At 34.8% G+C, this 21075-nt stretch overlaps 1 protein-coding gene across 6 annotated transcripts in view; it reads right to left on the bottom strand.

Annotated features, from left to right (window-relative positions):
- Positions 1-21075, bottom strand: part of GRIA2 (glutamate ionotropic receptor AMPA type subunit 2) — a 147165-nt gene that overhangs the window by 46564 nt on the left and 79526 nt on the right. For all 6 annotated transcript variants that reach the window (XR_006698353.3, XM_074040673.1, XM_065545642.2 and 3 more), the window contains exons 3-5: positions 17173-17412; positions 7500-7696; positions 2388-2441 (exon numbers count right to left, since the gene is read on the bottom strand). Coding sequence is in view for 5 of the 6 variants with exons in the window: in XM_074040673.1 (XP_073896774.1) it covers positions 2388-2441; positions 7500-7696; positions 17173-17412 (491 nt within the window). In the remaining variant the exon portion in view is untranslated. The remainder of the gene's footprint in view (positions 1-2387; positions 2442-7499; positions 7697-17172; positions 17413-21075) is intronic.

The following is a 21075-nucleotide window of genomic DNA, read 5'->3' as shown; positions in this document are numbered from 1 at the left end:
AAATAGAAGATAAGTATTCATTAATAACCTGTGAAAATTTAAAATTTTCAGCAGGCAGACATGTAAAGTCATCAGCAGTATGGGATCATGGCTTTTTAAAGAATTAAATCTATATGGGTAGTAAGGTTGGAGGAATGAGAACTGGATTTCCTAATGACCACTTCTTCATCACCTTATTTACAAGTTACCCTTCTCAATGCTGTTGTAAAGGACTTAATCACAGACTGTGTTTTAGGAGTCCAATCAAGCATTCAGCAATTCCTGAGGAAATTAATCAATAATATTATCTGCAGATTTAAAAAAAAAATCTTCTATAACCACCTATTATAGAACTCATTACAACATGAACAGGGCGAAGAAAAGGAAAGTCTCAAGAGTTTGGAAGATGAAAGCCCTTCAACTTTGGGTGACATTCTTTAATTTGGAATGTCAGTAAAATTTCCAAGTGTCCTCCAAATTCTCAGAAATTGCAATACTATACAGCCTTTAGAACTTATTGATTCACTAGAAGTTCCATATGGCAAAGAAACTAAGCATTGAGAAAAAAAAAAACAGAACTTGAATTCAGATAAAATATTAGGTAGATTTCTCTCTAGAAGCATGACAACAACATGAACTTGCTTTTTGTGTTTTTTTTTTTTTAATTTGGTCATTCAAACACTCATTTTCATTTTCATAGCATCAGATATCAGCTCTCAAATTGATGAGCCACCTTCTGCCATTATTTCTCAATGTTCCAATATAATCTTCTCCATCTGTACATTTTTAAATATCACAGTTTTCAATGTGGCTCTGTGTTGTTCATCAAATGGCACAATTCACACAGGGGACTGACTGTCCAGGCTGTTTCCTGCACATAATGTGGTTCTAGAGAGACTGAATGCGGAGCTTCATCTAGTTTAATTCTTGCTTCTCTTTAGGGAGTCCTTAATACACTCCTTAATATCTTCTTAATAATGCTCCTTAAGCATCTCCTTAATACACTCTAACGGAAAGTCCCAGAGAATTTTTATAGTAGTTACCCATTTCATTGCCAAACAGAAATTTTGTCTTGAGCAACCCAATGGCATGCAGTTTTGAGATTTAATATTCTGAACTCCTTCAACTTCTAGTGAAAACATTTATCAGTTGGAAGGCAGTAAATATTGCATTGTTTTGTTTTATCTCTTTCTGTCACCACTAGAACTAATGTCTGCTGATGTAACAACCTGATACACTAGGAATCATGAAATAAATCTACATTTGTATATGTCAAAAGCTTTTCAAAGTCCTATTATGCTATTTAGAATAAGCTCTCTGCCTTTCTCCCTCTTTCTCTCACCTTTTTTTCTTGTTCTTGGGTGAGACAGGGTATAGGGGGAGTGTAGTCCTGAATCACATAGCATCTTACTTATTTAAATAACATTAACTTTTGTAGCAGTAAAGGCTTAAATTATTTTGAAAAGAGAAATGTCTACTGATAATTCTAAATTGACTCTGATGATACTTAAAAGAGGGAAATACAATTAATCACTCTGTTGCTTCAGTATACTACCTTCATTTTTTATTGTAAAAGGTTTATTCTGAGCCAATATAAGTGACCACGGCCCGGAGAAAACACAAACCCAAGAAGCCATGATTAAGTGGTCCTTATTTTGACAGAAATCTTAATGAAAAGATGATTGGCTATAGAAATTTAATTTTCATTTTGTTGTTCACACAGTAAGTAGGAAATCATAAATAATGCATAAAATTTCAATATTCTTGATTTTTCAGGTTTAATTTTGTAGTAAGACATATTCTCACAAATTTACATTTATCTCAGATATTATATATGCTAAAAACTAAAGGAATGTGCAGAAGGCAGAGTTTATAAAAAACAGAGACAGTAAAAAACAGAGACAAGGGAATATGTGGACAATTAAACTTTAAATATTTTTGAAAATTTTCCCTTTCTTAAAATACATCATCTAAGACAATTTACGAAGCTTGTCAAATACTGTTCTATAAATTCTTATATCATTTATAATAATAAGAAATTGATTAGAAGATGCAAAGTCGGAAGCAATTCTAAAACGTAATTGCAGAAATATATCTAATCTATCAAATACAATCAAACTATATTTATTGTTATTATTTTTTGAGATGGGGTTTCTCTCTTGTCACTAGGCTGGAGTACAATGGCGGGATCTCAGCTCACTGCAACCTCTCCACCTTCTGGGTTCAAGCAAATTTCCTGCCTCAGCCTCCCAAGTAGCTGGGATTACAGGTGCCCACCACCATGCCTGGCTAATTACAATCAAACTATATTTTTTAAAACACCACTGATAAATGCTGGTCATTCAAAATTAAATTTTTAATGAATAAGCATATCTAGTAAAATAATATATACCAATTCATTCACCTACCAGATTTGCAATGATGTAGTGGTACCCTTTAACATGTTTTCCAATGGTAATAACCTAACAAGCACAAATAAATAATTATTTAATTAATACAAATAATGCAAATACAAAATTAATGGTATTATGATCTGATTCAGGAAAAAAAGTGGAATTTTATCTGCTAGGTTTTTTGATGTGCCAAAATAAGTCATTTTTGATAAAATATAATTATCAAAATTAGATATTTCTCTCATAAAAAGTAATAATACATACTAATGCTTATTAAACGATTATCTTTCCAAAAGTCACTAACTAAACAAAAATTATTACTTCATTTTTGTCAATAATAAACAATAAAACCACAGGATGTTAAGAAGTGTAAAACCAAAGTATGTTTAGTCCATGACAAGTCATAATTCTGTTTCTACAAAGGCTATGTTTTTGTGTTTATAATAAAACATTAAACAGCTCAAATTGTTTAACATCTGAGATTTTATATTCATATGTCTATATTCAAATAAATACACATAGAGTTTATAGTACTACATACATTTCAAAAGAATATTAGAAAGCATATAAAAGAATTCTTACATGGATATATAAAGTAACATTCCTATCCTAAGGACCATGAAATGTTTATAATTTAGTCCAAATGGACATTATTGCCAGCTCTAGAGAGCAAAGTATCAGAGAAGCTAAGTTTTTTCTACAAATCGAAATCTAAAATGAATGTCAAGATAAACACAGCATGGAACAAGTGGTCATCGTGGTAATGCTGACAACGGTTTTGGACATTATTGATCAATTTGACTTTTGACTGATATGCATAATTACAAAGAGAGTAGAAATAGGCAAACTGGCCATGCTTTAGTCCTGGTACATGGACATTCAAATGTAATGTCATGTATGTTTTTTAAGGAGATGATCCCATCAATGGAAAGCATGAAATGTTAAGGTTATAGGCAAAAATTCTAACCAAATCATTTCTCTGATTAAATGGTTTGGGTGAGTTTTGCTTTCCAATGATCTTGCAAGTTTCTGAGGTTCAGCTTTCCTATTCTATACACTCAAGTCACATTGGCCCTCTTAGGTTTTTTTGTTCACAGAGAAGCTTCTCATCACCTCAGGGCTTCACACGTTCTGTTTCCTCTGCTTGTCTGCTTGGAAAGCTCCACCACTATATCCTTTGCCTAATTGACTCTTGAATAATTCTTATACTCCCCGGGAGAAAACTACCCTGACTTTCTCTAATCCGAGACAAAGTCAGGTGCTCCAGAGCAATGCTATTAGTTAAAGAGCAAGAACAAAATCCTAGGAACGATTCTACCATATGCCACTTTGACATTAAGCCATGGCCGTTTGAAAAGAAGTTAAAACTTATATTGTTTTCTGACTCAGTTTTACGTAACATGACTAAATTGCCTTTTCCAAGAAACTGAACCCTCTATGTTAAAGGGAGAATTCTGAAGAAAAGATGTCCTTCTGAATGAAAAACATATGAATTAGCATCAGCTGAATCAGATTGATTATGTCCCTCCTATTTCCTGCTGACATCTGTTAGCTGTGCTTACTGTACATTCTACTCTCTGAATCATCCATATCTTCCTGCTGAGAAATTTTTTAAAAAAACATAGTATAAAAGGTAATATCAGTAGTCCCTACTTGAGTTTACTTGAGAGAAAGGAAGGATATGAAAATTCACTAGCCCAGTGTCTATATGAAAATTTGCATTGGCCATACTAACCAGTGTGTTATAATAATAATTATTATTGCACTGACAATAGAAAAGTTACATTAATTTATAAGTGTTTTTGATTGCTGAATCTTTTTCCCACCTAATGATAACTAGAAATCTGTGCTGTCAAGTTTGTATCAAATGATAACAAAATACCCATACTCCACGCCTGTCATCCCAGCACTTTGGGAGGCCAAGGTAGGCGGATCACGAGGTCAGGAGTTCGACACCATCCTGGCCAACACGGTGAAACCCTGTTTCTACTAAAAACTACAAAAATTAGCTGGGTGTGGTGGTGTGTGCCTATAATCCCAGCTACTCAGGAGGCTGAGGCAGTAGAATCGCTTGAGCCAGGGAGTTGGAGGTTGCAGTGACCCGAGATCGCGCCACTGCAGTCCAGCCAGGTAACAGAGCGATACTCTGTCTCAAAATAAATAAATAAATAAATATAAATACAGATAGTCTAATAAAATTTCATTTATTGCCAACTTCAAGCTACTGTTGCAATAAAGAGTGCTATTTCATCTCTATTGTCTTGAAGAAACACTGGTTGAGCGAATAACTAAACATTGTTTCTTTTTCTTTATTTTTTTTGGAACGTACTTTATCCTCCTCATTTTTGCTTGGTAAACTATTCCTTGAAGAATATCCCAATCTAAATTATTTCTTTCTGTAATGATCTCTCATAACATACCATTCTTTTCATTTATAGTGTATCCCATTAGTATAATTATATATTAATTTCTGTAAATACATTATTAATAGTTGCACTGATGGTGGCTGGCCTGTTGTTTAACATTGCTTTCTTGGATCTACTGCAGTGCCTGTCTGGCAAACATCAGACACTCAGGGAATATTTACTGAACAAATGAATGAATCCAAGCAAAGCCAAATGCCACGTCTTATGTGAACTCATCACAAATGATCCTTCCCATTTTAAGAAAGCTTCTTTCTCCTCCATGCTGCTAGACTACATTGCATTTTAATTTGTAATTCTGTAGTGCTGTCTGTGTACACTGTGTCCATTTTTATCTCTAAACAACGAGTTCATGGGATGCAGACATCACTCTTTCTTACCTTTCTTTGCATCCCTCATTTCAAGCACAGAGGATGGCCTCAATGTTTGCTAAGGCAATCCATTGCATGCACTCATTTAATACATTCAAGGGACTTACAATACATATGTGCAAAATACTCTGCATTTTGAACAGATGTCCATATGGACATTTATGTAACCATAATCATATTTACTTCAAAATATCACTTCTAATATATTCCTGTTTTCTTTTGTAGTTTCTCTCTTCTCGTTTTGGAAAAATATATTTTGATACAGTCTTTCACCAACATTTATTATGATGAGTCAGGAATCCTTAAATTTTCTAAATCAAAGGCTGATGAATATTATTAAAATTCAATTTTAATGAGAACCTCTGTGAAATTCAAATGAGTTTTTGCAGTTCACATTTGAACAAGAGGCCTTCAGTTTAAAAACAATCTTAACTTCATCTCTTGAGACTGGAATCAAGATTTTTTTACTGAAATTATTCACCTCTCTGGCATACAACATTTAGTTCTTTCACATAACAAGTTAGTTCTATTCAGTTATTCAGTATTCCATGAAAGATCCATTTTGTATGTCTTAGGGCCCGTATTATTATATATCAATTAGGATTTCATCAACATTTATGTTGCAGAATGTTTGTGTTGAACAAATTAATGAATCAAATTTTTTCCTCAAAGCTAGAAGAGCCAAGAAATGCATATACAAGTGCGTATTTTCCTTGCACTTCCACAGTATTCGAAGGCACTAGTAGCCACAGTGTATACTATTGCCCCTTGAATAACATGGGTTTGAACTGTGTAAATCCACTTATATATGGATTTTCTTCCACCTCTGAGACAGCAATACCAACCCTTCTTCCTCCTCCTCCTTTACAGTCTACTCAATGCGAAGATGATGATGATGAAGGCTTTTATGATGATACAGTTCCACTTAGTGAATAGTAAATATGTTTTATCTTCCTTATGATTTTCTAAATAACATTTTCTTTCCTCTAGCTTACTTTATTATAAGAATTCAGTATATAGGCCGGGCGCGGTGGCTCAAGCCTGTAATCCCAGCACTTTGGGAGGCCGAGATGGGCGGATCACGAGGTCAGGAGATTGAGACCATCCTGGCTAACACGGTGAAACCCCGTCTCTACTAAAAACACAAAAAATTAGCCGGGCGTGGTGGCGGGCGCCTGTAGTCCCAGCTACTCGGGAGGCTGAGACAGGAGAATGGCGTGAACCCGGGAGGCGGAGCTTGCAGTGAGCTGAGATCCGGCCACTGCACTCTAGCCTGGGCGACAGAGTGAGACTCCGTCTCAAAAAAAAATAAATAAATAAATAAGAATTCAGTATATAATACATATAACATATGAAGTATGTGTTAATTGACTGTGTGTTATCTGTAAGGTTTCTGGTCAATGGTAGGATATTGTTAGGGTCAACTGTAAAATTTATATATGTGCACATATATATATACATATATGCATATGTACACACATATACGCTCATACTCACACACATATACATTTATCAGCTAGGAATAGATGCGGATATCAGTAAAGGAGACCTTAGTCAATCAATCATGATGCTGATGCTGTGTCACAATTATCCCTAGTGACTTACTCTATCTGTAAATCATGTTGGATTGTATCTGTATTATTAGGATAACACTGCATGGCTCCCTATCCTGAAAGATCTTAAACTGAAGCAAGGTAATATCTAAGCACAGAGAAAAATATCTTTATCACTTGTATGAGAGATTCTTTCAAACAGTTCAAGGGGATGTATCTAGTTTATTTCTCAATAGTAAACATAGACCAAATGTTGTCCTTCCTACTTATTTTAACAAACCAATGTTTTTTATAGTGGCACAAGTCCCTTAATAGATGAAAAAATATATATCTTGCAAAGATAACTACATATTCTTTCTGGAGGCATAGATGGTAACTCCAAAAAATTCATGAATTACTCACTTTTCCCTTAGAACTCAACTTGTCTTAACTTAATACAGGCATATTTCTTTAACTCTAAATAGTTCATCAGACTTAAACTTAAAATTTTCAAATCAAAATATGAAAGTTTAGGGTATCATTGATCATATAAAACATAAAAGTCAGGAATTATTTATTGAATTTATTTAATGATTAACATGATGTGTCAGCATTATTGATGACCATTTGCTATTGCTAACTGAAGCCAGAGATAATTTAATTGATGATCTTTGCTGCATCTGACATAAAACATAAAGCAAAAACTGCTGTTCAAGCACCTTACACAAATACACATTGCAAATGCTGACATTGCATGCATATTCTATATCTGGCATCATTAGAAAACAGAAAGTAGCAAACCTGGTCTACAATGTCGTTTACTTTATCCCTTTCACAGTCTAGAATGACACGCCGTTCCTTTTTTAACTCCAGATCTTGAAAAAGTGATCGGTACATCTCATCTTTCTTGTCATTGTTAATGTTTCCCACATTGATAGCAGTCACTTGCCATTTCTTTTCAGCAGCAGAATCCAGCACAGCTTGCAGTGTTGATAAGCCTAGGAAGGCAAAGAAAAATGATGACTGATAAAGATACGTGAATAACTCAGGATTGTGTTATGAAATTGCCAGCGAATATATTTTTAAGGCAGATAGATTTGTGCAACTAAAGGAACGTTGACTCCTTCAGAAAAAGCTATAGCTATGATCTTTATCAACTTCTACTTATGTCATTTCACATCAAAAACTCATTACCTAAATATTAGTGTTCTGACCAAAGGAGTCATTGTTTGAGTAGAAAATAATATCCTTTTCTTTCAACCCTCTCAGCTGTCTTCTTTAGAGTATTACTAAAGTGTAATGTTAATACTTTTGGTTTAAGTGAAATCAAATGACATCACAAACATTTCTTACTCTTATAGAATGGAAAAAATATTTTTTAGTTGTACATGATGGTCTGTCATTTGATATTAGTATCCTGAATAAGATGAGTACATTTTCAGTGAGAGGAATCTATGTAAGTCTATGTGAGGATAAGAGGCAATATTCTTTATGAGACTCCTATTGTTTTCTAGTCAGCAGTTTGGGTTCATTTTTTTTCCTTCCACAGTCTTCTAATGTTATTTTTTTGTTATTGGGAATGATCCCAGAGAAATTGAAGTGGTCACCTATTAACCAGATGGTGGTAGTTATTTCTCTAGCATAGATTTACTTCTCTTTCCAAATATGTCTATTTTCCTGTTAGTAACTTCGCTTATAGCATCATATCACTTGGAAAATTTTTATTGTCTTTGTAATTGTCCATATATTACCTCATACTTAGGACTAAGAGGTACAACAACTAGAGGATTTGTTTCTTGAAAAGTTATATCCTCAATTTAGCACTTGGAGACATGCTACATAAACTTGCCTTTCATATTACTTCTGCTATTCACAGCAAAACCAAATTCATCATTTATATTGATAACTTAATAAACAACCAAAATCGAGACTCCAGAATGAATCCAGAACTCAGCAAATCAACTTCCTTATTCTAGAAAAGCCTGCATCTTTCTCTAAAGAATATTAGTCCCTTTTGATTAATAAAATGTAGGATTCACCTAATGTGATCATATCTCTTCAAAACCTAAATTCAGATACCAAATTTTATTTAAATCTTTTTGTTATGAAAAAAAGTCAATTATCAATTGTGTTGAAAACTACTTCAAAAAAGAAAAACCACCATTAAAAATTTTGTGGATCCAATATTGGCCAAAAAGTGTACAAGATGAGTCTGAAACATCTTATGACACCAGAAGGGAAGGAACTCTCTAAAACCATCAGTATTACCTCAAAGCACGCAGCAGCTAATTTGAAGAGGAGCTCTTTAAATAAAAATGGGACTATTTGAATATTAATTAGAATGATAAATGCGAAGTACTTACATACATAAACTATTTTAAATCTATGAAATTATGTTTTAAAAATGTGCTTGACTTTGGTGGATGCTAGGGAACCAATTAATTAGTTTGAAGAGTGGTAAATAATGAAGTAAAACAAGCATTTTCCTGCGTTTCCTATATGAACCACTTTCAGGGTAATAATGAACTAATGGTCTTTATTTTTGGAAATACTCTAGCTAATAGATTATGGATGAATATATATCTGAAATTATCACCATCTTGTAACACCTACTGAATTAATAAATCAAGGCAACAGTCATCGACTACTGGTAACTACCCAAAAAGAGAGATAACAGAGATGTGTCTCCCAATGATAATATTCAACTACACCTATTTTGGTGTTGAATAGGTACATACCTATTTGGTGTTGGCTACATTCATGTCAAAAATGTAAACTTGAATTTCATCACACTTCTGAATCTAACTACCAAGTTATAGGGCATATGTAGAAGACAACATTTTAAGCACCATGGTGTTGCAATCATCAAAATCTAGACTGTGGGAAACTGCATTACATTATAAGAGTCTTAAAAATTATATTAACTAATTATGATATATGGATCTCAGTTTTATTTTGCTTCAAACAAACAGTGGAAAAAGAATAATATTTATGAATTGTTAATTGTCTAGGTATAATAATGCTATTGTCATTATATTTAAAATACAAGAATCATTTTTTCCAAATAAACACTGAAATATTTACAGATGAGATGACAGGATGTCTGGTATTTGTTTCTAAATAATTGCAGGGAACAAAGAGATATAGATCAAGCAAAATTACTCATATAATAGTCTTTAATAAAGTCAGATTAAGAGTGTTTGGGAATCTTTATAGCATTTTCTCTAATTTGTTGTTTTAAATATTTTATAATAAACATTAAAAATAATTAAATTTTACTTCAGAATGGAAGACTGAACCACATGCTGAAAAAAGTTAACTCTTTTTCTGGCAAAATGAAATTAGTTTCCTCTGTCCAGTCTTCTGGTAAAATATATAAATAAACACATTTCTTAAGGGATAATGTAAAAAGACCGTATGTCATTTTTTAAAACTTTCAGTGACAGATCTTTAAAACACCTCACAGATCGCCTATGATTTCCATACACTATAGGTCAATTAAATCCTTCCCTTTTCATCAGTAGAGGCAGAACACGCACAGCTGGCATTATGATCAATTCAACAGCTATCAGTGTACTTGAAAACAGCCATTAAGTCTACCCAGTTTTCTCTGTAAGTAAGAGGAAAAAAAAATCTAAATTCTAAGCCACTTTCTATTTGCTGGGTTCTACTTTCCTACATCCCAGTCATGGTTCAGCTCCTCTTTGTCACCTTCTTAAAGACATTTATATCCATGGATGGGGCTCTCTGTGCTATCCATATATTACTATATAGCAATTACCAATAGCATCCCTTCTTCTCTGCAATAGTTTATTTCATTTTGTTCTATTTAATTATAAAGCATACTACATGACACAATTTCAAGTTGTGATGCTCTTAATATTATGCCTCAACATTTAACATATATTACAAGAAAGCTTAAATATAAATGACACTTTGTAAATGGATTTCACCAAGTGGTAATCCTAAATCTAAAATTTCCAGCAGTTCACCTTGCAAAAGAGTATAGAGATGATGTATAAAATCAAAAAGAATATTTAAAGAAATTTCTAACTTGCGCCAGGTGCGGTGGCTCACACCTGTAATCCCAGCACTTTCGGAGGGCAAGGTGGGCAGATCACTTGAGATCAGGAGTTCGAGATCTGCCTGGCCAACATGGCAAAACCACATTTCTACTAAAAAAACAAAACTTAGCCAGGCCTGGTGGCCAGCGCCTGCAATCCCAGCTACTTGGGAGACTGAGGCAGGGGACTTCCTTGAAGCTGGGAGGTGGTGATTGCAGTGAGCCGAGGTCACGCCGCTGTACTCCAGCCTAGGTGACAGAGCGGGACCCCATTTAAAAAAAAAGAAGATAAATTTCTCTAACTTTCAAACTCATTTGTTCTATGCGTCAAAAGTAATTTACACTTGCTGTGGATTCAGGATTCACTCTTATTAAAACTCTCAAGATTTATGTTTTGTAACCTGTGGAACCTAACAAAACTTACATGTTTATTAAGAAACTAAACTGCTCAAGTAGTGCTATATCAGACTTAATAAATTGAGTTTCATAAGAAGACACTGAATAATATTAAATTACCTCCTAACAACAGGCAGAAGTAATTCACAAATGATTGCATTATCTGACGTGTAATTTGAAGAGACCACCGTTCAATGCTTAATAACCCATTTCCCTAGGTTTTTTTTTCAGTAATAGTAACTGACTCTCAGATTCTCTCAACTTGATCTCCCCATTTCTCACAACTAAAAGTTTTGTATCATCTGATTGCTTTATAATTAATACACCATTTTTAAATTTGAAAATCACTGAAAATGTATATGAAGGTGAAATTAAACTCTTCAAACCTAACACAGATTTGTGCTCTTGACCTCTTTGTACCATATTCAATTAGAGGATAAAGTATGACTTGAGATCTGCCTCTATTCCTTCCACACAAACTAGCATAGAAGTATCTATAAATATATTGATCCTGTAATTCAGAATACAAAGTTGTATGGACAATGGGAGTTCTGCATAAACACTGGTTTACTTAAAGCTATTGGGATGCAATAGTCATCCGACTCTAATATCCCTAGTACTATATTAGGATATTTGAATTTCTATAGCAGAGACTCACTTACTTTTATTGAATTACTTAAAACAAAACTGCTGAGATACATAGTTGTTCATCTAAAAACAGAAGAAATCTGGAAGGTTAACTATTCCTCCTAGTAAATATATCTAAAATACAGTATGTTCTTTTAAACCCTCAAGAATATTGCTGGAGTCTAAAAGTAAGTTCTAAACTCTACTGAATTCTTAGATATTTTGCTAAAATAAAAAATGGCTAGATTAAATAATGTTAAATTGCATTACTTCTTTATGTGGCTATTGCTACTGACTGGCTGTAATTGTATAACCTATTCATAAAATGACAATCTTCCTAAAATTCTCCCAAAGTATTACTACTAGTCAGTCAGTGACAGTCTCATCTTAACCCAGTATTAATAACACTCTGAGTTATAGACAAGCCATCAGTCACCTGTCTGTACGCAAACCCTTTAAAAGGTTACTTGGTACACAGGGGAAGTCTATCAGTTTGCACGTTAAAGGGTTAAATTAAAAACGTTTACTGCCAGAAGATACATTTTATTCAAACCATGTCCTACTGCTTTAAAATATTTTCTTTGTTCCGTTTAAAATTAACTGTACTTACTCATTCTTTCAAGCATAGAAATTAATATTTATGATCACTAAATCATGGCAGCATGCCTAGGCCAAATTAGATTAACATATATTTCCCTCATCAGCTCTCTCAGGAATATGAGGGAAAATATTATAATTTGAAAGCATTTTTGTCCTATGCGTGATGTTTTCTTGGAACTACAGGCAAAGTGCCTTCCCTTCAGGGGACGAATAATATTGCTCAGAATTGAAACCAAGACATACAGATATAAAGTGCTAATTCTGTTTTTACCTACTCTCTATATAAAGACACATGCACACGTATGTTTATTGCGGCACTATTCACAATAGCAAAGACTTGGAATCAACCCAAATGTCCATCAGTGACAGATTGGATTAAGAAAATGTGGCACATATACACCATGGAATACTATGCAGCCATCAAAAAGGATGAGTTTGTGTCCTTTGTAGGGACATGGATGCAGCTGGAAACCATCATTCTTAGCAAACTATCACAAGAACAGAAAACCAAACACCGCATGTTCTCACTCATAGGTGGGAACTGAACAATGAGATCACTCGGACTCAGGAAGGGGAACATCACACACCGGGGCCTATCATGGGGAGGGGGGAGGGGGGAAGGGGGAGGGGGGAGGGGGGAGGGATTGCATTGGGAGTTATACCTGATGTAAATGACGAGTTGATGGGTGCAGCACAGCAACATGGCACAAGTATACATATGTAACAAACCTGCACATTATGCACATGTACCCTAGAACTTAATAATAATAATAAAAAATAAATAAATAAATAAATAAATAAATAAATGTATTATCTTACCTTGTTGACAAAAACTACATTTAGATTAAGTCCTGATTCAAACTTACAACATATATATCCAAAAATAAAACTACTACATAATCTTGAATGCATTAACATAGATAACCCCATTGCTCTATTGTTAAAAATGTGTTGAAATTCTCCTTATGTTCTCTTTATGGAGTGATGATATGCAGCTTTCAGAGTCATCAAGGGTCATCCAGGAGCGCCAGGCTGTTGCCACATGGCCTTGGTAAGGAGAAGACACCAACAACCTAAAAGATCACCTGGCACCAGATTCAGAGTTTCAGCTCTCCTCTCACCAGTAAACTTAGATTAGTCAAAGAGGGTTCCATAAAAAGATGTTTCTATACAAAGATGTTTCTATCAGTGTATCCATGTCTCTAATCATTTACAAGTGAGATATAGTCTCTTGGCCTATTGCTCAGCATTGGAGCAGATAGCCAGGAAGCAGGAATGGCTTTCAGTAGTTAAAGGTAGTGAAATTAAGCAGCATATAACAATGTTAAGTCTTTTTCATCTAGTTCATTACTAGGGTAGAATGTTGGGAGATCATTTTCACATTTGGACTCTATGCTATTCCAAAGAACAGTAATTTATGCATTTAGACATTATAATTTAACAATATATATTCCTGACCTAGACTCTACAAAAAGTAAAGATGATTAGAGCCTAAAAATAATCATATAATCAAGGAGGTGAAGAGAGAGCCACATCGAGAACAGACCAAATTGTTTGAAACTGAGGCATGTAGAGATGTAAGTAGAGAGATGAAACCATGGGATCTATTTTCCAAACTGTGGTTCATGTGGATAAAGGGAGCGCAGGTGCATTCTTCAAATCATGTGACACTAAAGCAAGGAAGTGCCTACTTTGAAGCAGAAGCAAAATGATTTCAGGACCAAATGGCAGAAAAACAGTTCACACACTAAATGTGTGAATAAGCTTGTTAAAATGTAGCATGATGGCAAAGCCATAAAATTAAGTCATTAATAAGAAAAAAAATATAGCAAAAATTCCATTTCCATGAGCCAAGTAAAACATTATACAAAGGTCAAGTCTTTTGCCAGTATTATGAGAGTCTTACATATTTATTTCTAAAAATAACTTCAGATAAAAGGCCCCTGTAATACTTTTCACATTAAAACATCAACAATTACTTGATAACACCTTGAAAATGTATCCATAAGGTCACTTTGGCTTTAATATGTAATTACTTAATATTATCACTCTAATGTTGTTATCTCAACAGATGCACTTGAACTCAAATCAACTTGTATAATTTAATAATTATAGATTATCTCATCACTTCAATTTCATTTAATATTTCTAAGTAGTAATAAAAGCATTTTAAAATGTTCCAGATTGTTTTCACAAGTACATAAGTCCATCCATCTTCACCTGCTAATTCCAGATCCTGTCTTTCTGAATATCTCGCCTCAAACTCTAGAGTTTCTCTTTTTTTAACTTATATCAGCTGTTGTCTATTTGAATTTTTCTCAAAAGTTCAGTTACAACTAGAGGGAGCAGTGATAAGGGTAAGGATGAAGGTGAAATGTATTCTTAAACTAAAAATGCCATCCTCAATCAACCTTGTCAAAGTGTAAAGAGAATTAGTCATTCAATTCTTCAATTTTGCAAGCAAAATTTAGCTTCTAAAATCATCTTGAACTTAAAATACTGTACACAGATGTTTAACTCATTTACTTATTAACACCATTTACTGAACATCAACTCTTTCTAGCATTATCTGAAGCACTGGGTACAGAGTCATGAGTTGAACATCCAGTACACTGAGCACTGCCTGGGCACTCTCTTCCTGGAGCTTATTGCCACACTTTACATGAAAAACATGATGCTTATCCTATAGTACCTGGAACATAGCAGGGGCTCATAGGTAGTTCTTAAGTGACAGAATGAACATCACCATTCATTATAAATTGTCCTAAGTACTATAAAGGAAAAGAAGAGATTGCTTTCAGAGATAAAAGTGTGAAAGGCGTCTCTGAGGAAATGACATATGAACCCAGTTCTCAAGGAGGAGTAAGAATTAGTGATATGGGCAGAGATTTGAAGTGAAAGAGTTTGTTGCATCTGGGAAAGTGAAAGAAGGTCAAATAGATTTAGCTTTAATGAGTGAGCAAGACAGCAGAATGCAATGGAGAGTTGAGTGGGAATTGGATATTATAAGACCTTAAAGCCAACTAAAATTTTTCAGTGTTATCCTCATAATGAGAAGCCATTGAAGTATTTTAAACAAGAGAGTAATGCAGCCCAAAAACAATTTTTTTAACAATAATTCCTGCTACTTCGTGGAATATGGATTAAAAAAAGACAAGCGTGGAATTGGAGAGATGAGATACTGAACACATTATGGTGGCTTGGCCTGGGGTACTGGCAACGAAAAGGATGAGTGTCTACAGATAAAATATAATTAGGCAGTGGAAATCACATCAATAGGATGCAAGGATGAAAGAGGTATTAAGAATACACCCAGATTTCAGGCTAGCTTGGACAACACAAAATACTAAAGAAGTTAGCAAAGGGCAAGAAGAAAAACTAAAAATAATTTAATACGCTCAGTTTTATAAGCCCTTTTATCATGTTAATAAGTGTGCTTCAGAAACATCCAGCACATTGAAATCTATATTTACTGTAAATAGTTCTCTGTTTTAGTTTTTAATTCCCTATGGAAATAGCCAAGCACTCCCTTCTCAAAGCAGGGGGACATAGTTGTTGACACAGCAAATTTTTTTTCAGCTTGTTTAGTGCTGACTGACTTTTCCACTGAGTGTTCTCATTCCCAGGACTAGGAGGACAGGGCAGAGAATCAGACACCTAGCTCCTGCACTCCCGACTCGAGACTGCTGCAGTAAATGACTACAAACTGATCAATGGAGAATTGACTGATGACTGGCTCTCTTCTTGTCTGCCCTTGTGGCTTAACAAGGTGCCCTATCTTGGTCGAAATAGGCTTCTGGGTTTTCATTTGAACCTATAAGTATTCCAGGAAGCAAGTTGCTGAGGGAAGCACAGTATGGTACTTAGGGACAATAGTGGTCCTTCACCCTTTTCACTTTGATTTAGGGATACTCTCTCTAAAAACATATCCATATGAACACACACCCCCACAAGATGTTTCATACAATTTAGGGAGTACTCAAACCCACTGACACCCAATTATGGACCCAGGAGTACTCAAACCCACTGACACCCAGTTATGGACCCAGGAATGGTTAAGAACACCTGGGATTCTATGACATAAATCAAGCAAGTCTGCTAATACTAAACTTCACAACAAGGGATATGAGAAACATAAACGTTGTACTTCCCTCCATTACATTTTAACATAATGAATCAAGACTGGCATGCTACTCAAAATCATCCCATCATAAACAATTATGTGGAATGGTGTCAAAAGCATAGGTTTGGTATCAGAGACCTGCGTGTAAGCTATACCACACGTGGGTTGATCCTGAGAAAAACCTTTAACTTCTGTGAGATTCGGGGATCTTGTTTTAAGGCAAGGGCAATAATAATGCCACCTGCCTGATAAAACTTTGGCATATAACAATATTTAACAACTATATGTTACTATAAAAGTTCTTATTTGTATGTTTCACTTAAATTTTACTCAAGTCACTTCATTCACCTTGGACTACTAGTATAGCTATCATAAGTTTTTAGCTGCTGATGCCAAAAATTGCTCTTTATGTTACAACGGAACATTCGGGCGTTGGGTTGATACAGTCTATTTCTTTACATTGTACACAGACAGCTTTTGTTTTTGTTGTTTTACTCTAAATATGTTTCCCACGTTTACAAATGCATTAGTCATTATCACAGCAAAATTAAATCAAGGGATCCTTGGGCTTTATCACACCTTTGTAGCTTTATAATAGCCATAGAAGTGTCAAGTGTAGGCATTGAATTCACCCCATTACAAAGAGATGAGATATTGTCACTTACCTCTGTCACTATCATAGAGGTATGCAAACTTGTCCCATTGATAGTATTCAATCAAGCTAAGGAGTGCTCCTTTGAGGTCAGGTCTCATCTGAATGACAAACGGATGCGTGCCATCTGTTGGGAAGCTGGGAGTGATGAAGGAGACGTGGAGTGTTCCGCAAAATGATGTGATGGTATTTACAGACTTCTTGTCATAAAATCCAAAAATAGCATAGACTCCTCTCGAAAACTGGGAGCAGACTAGAAGAATAGGAAAAATAGACAGGAAAAATCATTGAAATTGGCATACAATCATATTAATTTGCTTAAAACTTAATGTCCTTTTACATAAAATACAAAATTAACATATTGAAATAAATATAGATTTAATTATCCATTGAAACTTACTAATACTTATTTACTTAGCATTTTATTTGTGGAATCTAAAAGATTCTAAAGCATAAAAAGTAGTTCTGGTTACAAGAAAATGCATACATCATTGTTTAACAAGCTATGTAAGCATTAACATATTTTAGGAACAAATATGAAAAATGTATGAGTTAAAAAAACAAAACATTAGCTATGAGAACAAACTGTAGTCACCTAAGATTTATACACGTTAATGATAGCTCATTCCCTACATAATCCAATTCCTTTAAAAATCTTTACTGTATTTATGATACTTTTATATCTAAAAGTTAATGTGTTTCCATAGAGTCCTAATGCTGACCAAAGCCTCTTTAAGACAAGATAGTACCTGACTCCCCTGACACATACAGACACATGTCCCCACAAAGGCACTTCGGTCATATTGTGTCATTCAGTCAAGAAGCAATTAAATAAAGTCTAAAACTTTTAATTTTAATCTTCCCCAAGGACCTAACTTACCCTGTATGTTACACTACATATTAATTCTTAAACAAATAATAATATTGTATTTGGACATCCTCATCACTCCCACAATCTCCTGTCCTCTCCAATATTTCTGTTTCCAATGAATGGCATATGATACTATCCGCTATGGACTGATTCCTTCCCCCAAAAGTCAGTCCATAACTAAGTTATGTGCTTATTATAATACCTCGATATACTCAAATAAGGGTCACTTATTTTTCTCCCTGTTCCAAACATCTTAGTTCACTAACAGTATGTACTTAACTTTGTGCTTGCCCTGCGCCTGGCATGTTCTAGGGTACGCTAATTCATTTTTTTCTCATGATAACTTTCGAGGTAGGAACTATAATTATTTCCAGATTACTGATAGAAAAATTGACACATAGAACAATATTAAGTGAGTTACCAAAGTCACTTGCATAGGTGATAGATACTACATTCAAAATAGAGAGTCTGGATTCAGAATCCATGCTCCTAATCAAAAAGTAATATGGCTTATCTTACCCAACTACTGAAATACCTACCCAACTGTCCTCCTTCCTCCCCTTATGTTCCTTCCATTCAATTCTCCACAATATAATAAGAATGATCTTTTGAAACATAAATCCAGTAATATCTTTCTGAGAAAAAAGGGTTACTTTGTCCAAGACTGATCCCCTGTAATGCTCTATAGAGTACTGACCATTAACGGAATAGTGCTTAAAGCCACTACTAAAGTCAACAATGTGTCTTTTTTTTTTCTCTTTTTTTGAGACAGTCTCACTCTGCCACTCAGGCTGGAGTGCAGTGCAGTGGCGCCATCTCAGCTCACTGCAACCTCCGCCTCCCAGTTCAAGCGATTCTCCTGCCTCAGCCCCCCAAGTAGTTGGGATTACAGGCACGCGCCACCATCCCTAATAATTTTTGCATTTTTAGTGGAGACAGGGTTTCACCTTGTTGGTCAGGTTGGTTTCGAACTCCTGACCTCGTGATCCGCCAGCCTCAGTCTCCTAAAGTGCTGGAATTACAGGCGTGAGCCACCGCTCCTGGCCAACTATGTGGCTTTAGATAAATAAATAGCTGATATTTCTCAATCTCAGGGTCATTTCAATGCAAAAAATGGAAACCAGCCATCCAGAAATGCAATCTAACAACCTAGAACATAACATCTACCATTCTTTTAAAATAATCTTTTTTGAAGGATAAACCAAACACTATCTTATATCATTGTATTTCCTTCACAAAAATAGATGGTCTGTAGAAAAAAATAGATTTGTTTCATGAATACGAGCATTGCTAAAATATGTACAGATTCCAACTGCCAATTCTAGACAATCAAAAAATATTAGACAATAATGATTAGTAACTGTTGTATAGTATGAATCCAAAGGAAAGCAAGATTGCCTCTTTAAGTGGCCCTTGTTTGCCAAAACTCTGTGTAATATGTAAATTGACATATCCTTTATTACCAATCTTCTACAAAGCAGACTGAAATATCTGAAAAAGCAACTGAATGTATTTCATTGCATTATTTCATACCTTAACATAAGGCAAAGATGAGATAACTGTCTTTTATTCATACCCATACTTTTTGTATTTGTCTGAGTACAGAGTTGAAAATAACCTTTAGTGTATTTGATAACTATGTCCTTTCTTCACATACATGAAAAATAGCTTTCATCTCATCTAGGAAATCTCTGCAGTGATTTCTTCTTTTATACATAAGTATATGTATACTGACAGGTGTATCTTAAATCTTAAATTTGTTCAGCAATTGATGATTCCAAATGACACATAAAAGAAAGACTTGCTATAAAATTCTCTCTGGGTCTATTTAATTCCATTTCTCTGCAAAGTGTGGGCATGTCATCCAGGTACTATAGGAATATCATGCAATATGATTTCTTAATGAGACCTCTTCTCATCTTAAGTGAAATAGCTTCTGTGATGGAAACAGGAGCCACAGCATCAGCAGGATGCATGATAAAGAATGCCACTGTTTGAATACACAGACAATCTTAATAAGGAGCCATACCTTTCATTTTCGATTTGTTTTAGGCTCTGGAGTGAGTTGTCAAGGGACCTCCTGGTTATTGTGGCCATCTGGAAACACTGGCTTTGACCCAACAACAGGCACAAGCTGCACACAACTTCATAAGGCATTATCCACCTAACTCAGAAGACAATGTATTTTTCCCCATGCACTTCAGCTAATTCTCCAATGAACCTACTTTTACAACAATAGCCTTTCTCTCCTGTCTCTCTTTGGTCTCCCTCAACCGTCTCTTCTTATCCTTTATTTCTTCATTGTACTTACTCAAGTGTCCATTCGCCTATATCCTCTATTTTTCTGGATATTTCTTTCTTATGTCTCTTAACTATGCATACAGTTAACACACATTCGGCCACCAGTGCTCATTTCCCTCTCTGTACCTTAGGGCAGTCACTGTCTCTGTCCCCAAGCAGGATAAGAATGCCACTGAGATTTACAACCAGGAATCAATCAAATCCATCAGAATGCTGACCTGAGCTAAGGTACTTTGCTTGCCCCGTTTATAGTAACCATCTGAAGATGAAAAACTTAGCACTATGCTTTTAATGTGTCATCCCCAAATATCCAAGACTATTTGCATTGAAATATTGATGCTTGCCCCAATTTAGCAAAGGCAATATAACCTACTGACACCTTTCACAAGAATATTAGTTGCAGTACTTTGGAAATACTCTTTACTTCATTACAAGTGAAATTATTCATTTTAATCTTTACCTTATTCCCCAATGGTGCCTCCAAAATTTAAAGCCATTTCCTTAACTTTGATCCATCCTGTAACGGAGGAAGGTTTACTACCACCGAGACTATCCAAAATAACGTGTCATATACTCTGAAAATCCTTCCAAAGACAACTTTCTAAAATGAGTTATACAATACCAACATCCTATATAGTCACGTCTGGAGGCAGAGAAGGAAACAGAAATCCTCAGTTTCACCTCCAGCTTCATGACCTTTACAATAACACAGTGAAACACTATTTTAAGTTTCTCAATGATTGT

This window comes from Macaca fascicularis, chromosome 5, assembly GCF_037993035.2.
Source record: "Macaca fascicularis isolate 582-1 chromosome 5, T2T-MFA8v1.1".
In the NCBI taxonomy this organism is placed as follows: Eukaryota; Metazoa; Chordata; class Mammalia; order Primates; family Cercopithecidae; genus Macaca; species Macaca fascicularis.
The sequence above is the reverse complement of the archived record's forward strand: the minus strand, read 5'-3'. Positions and strand labels throughout refer to the sequence as shown.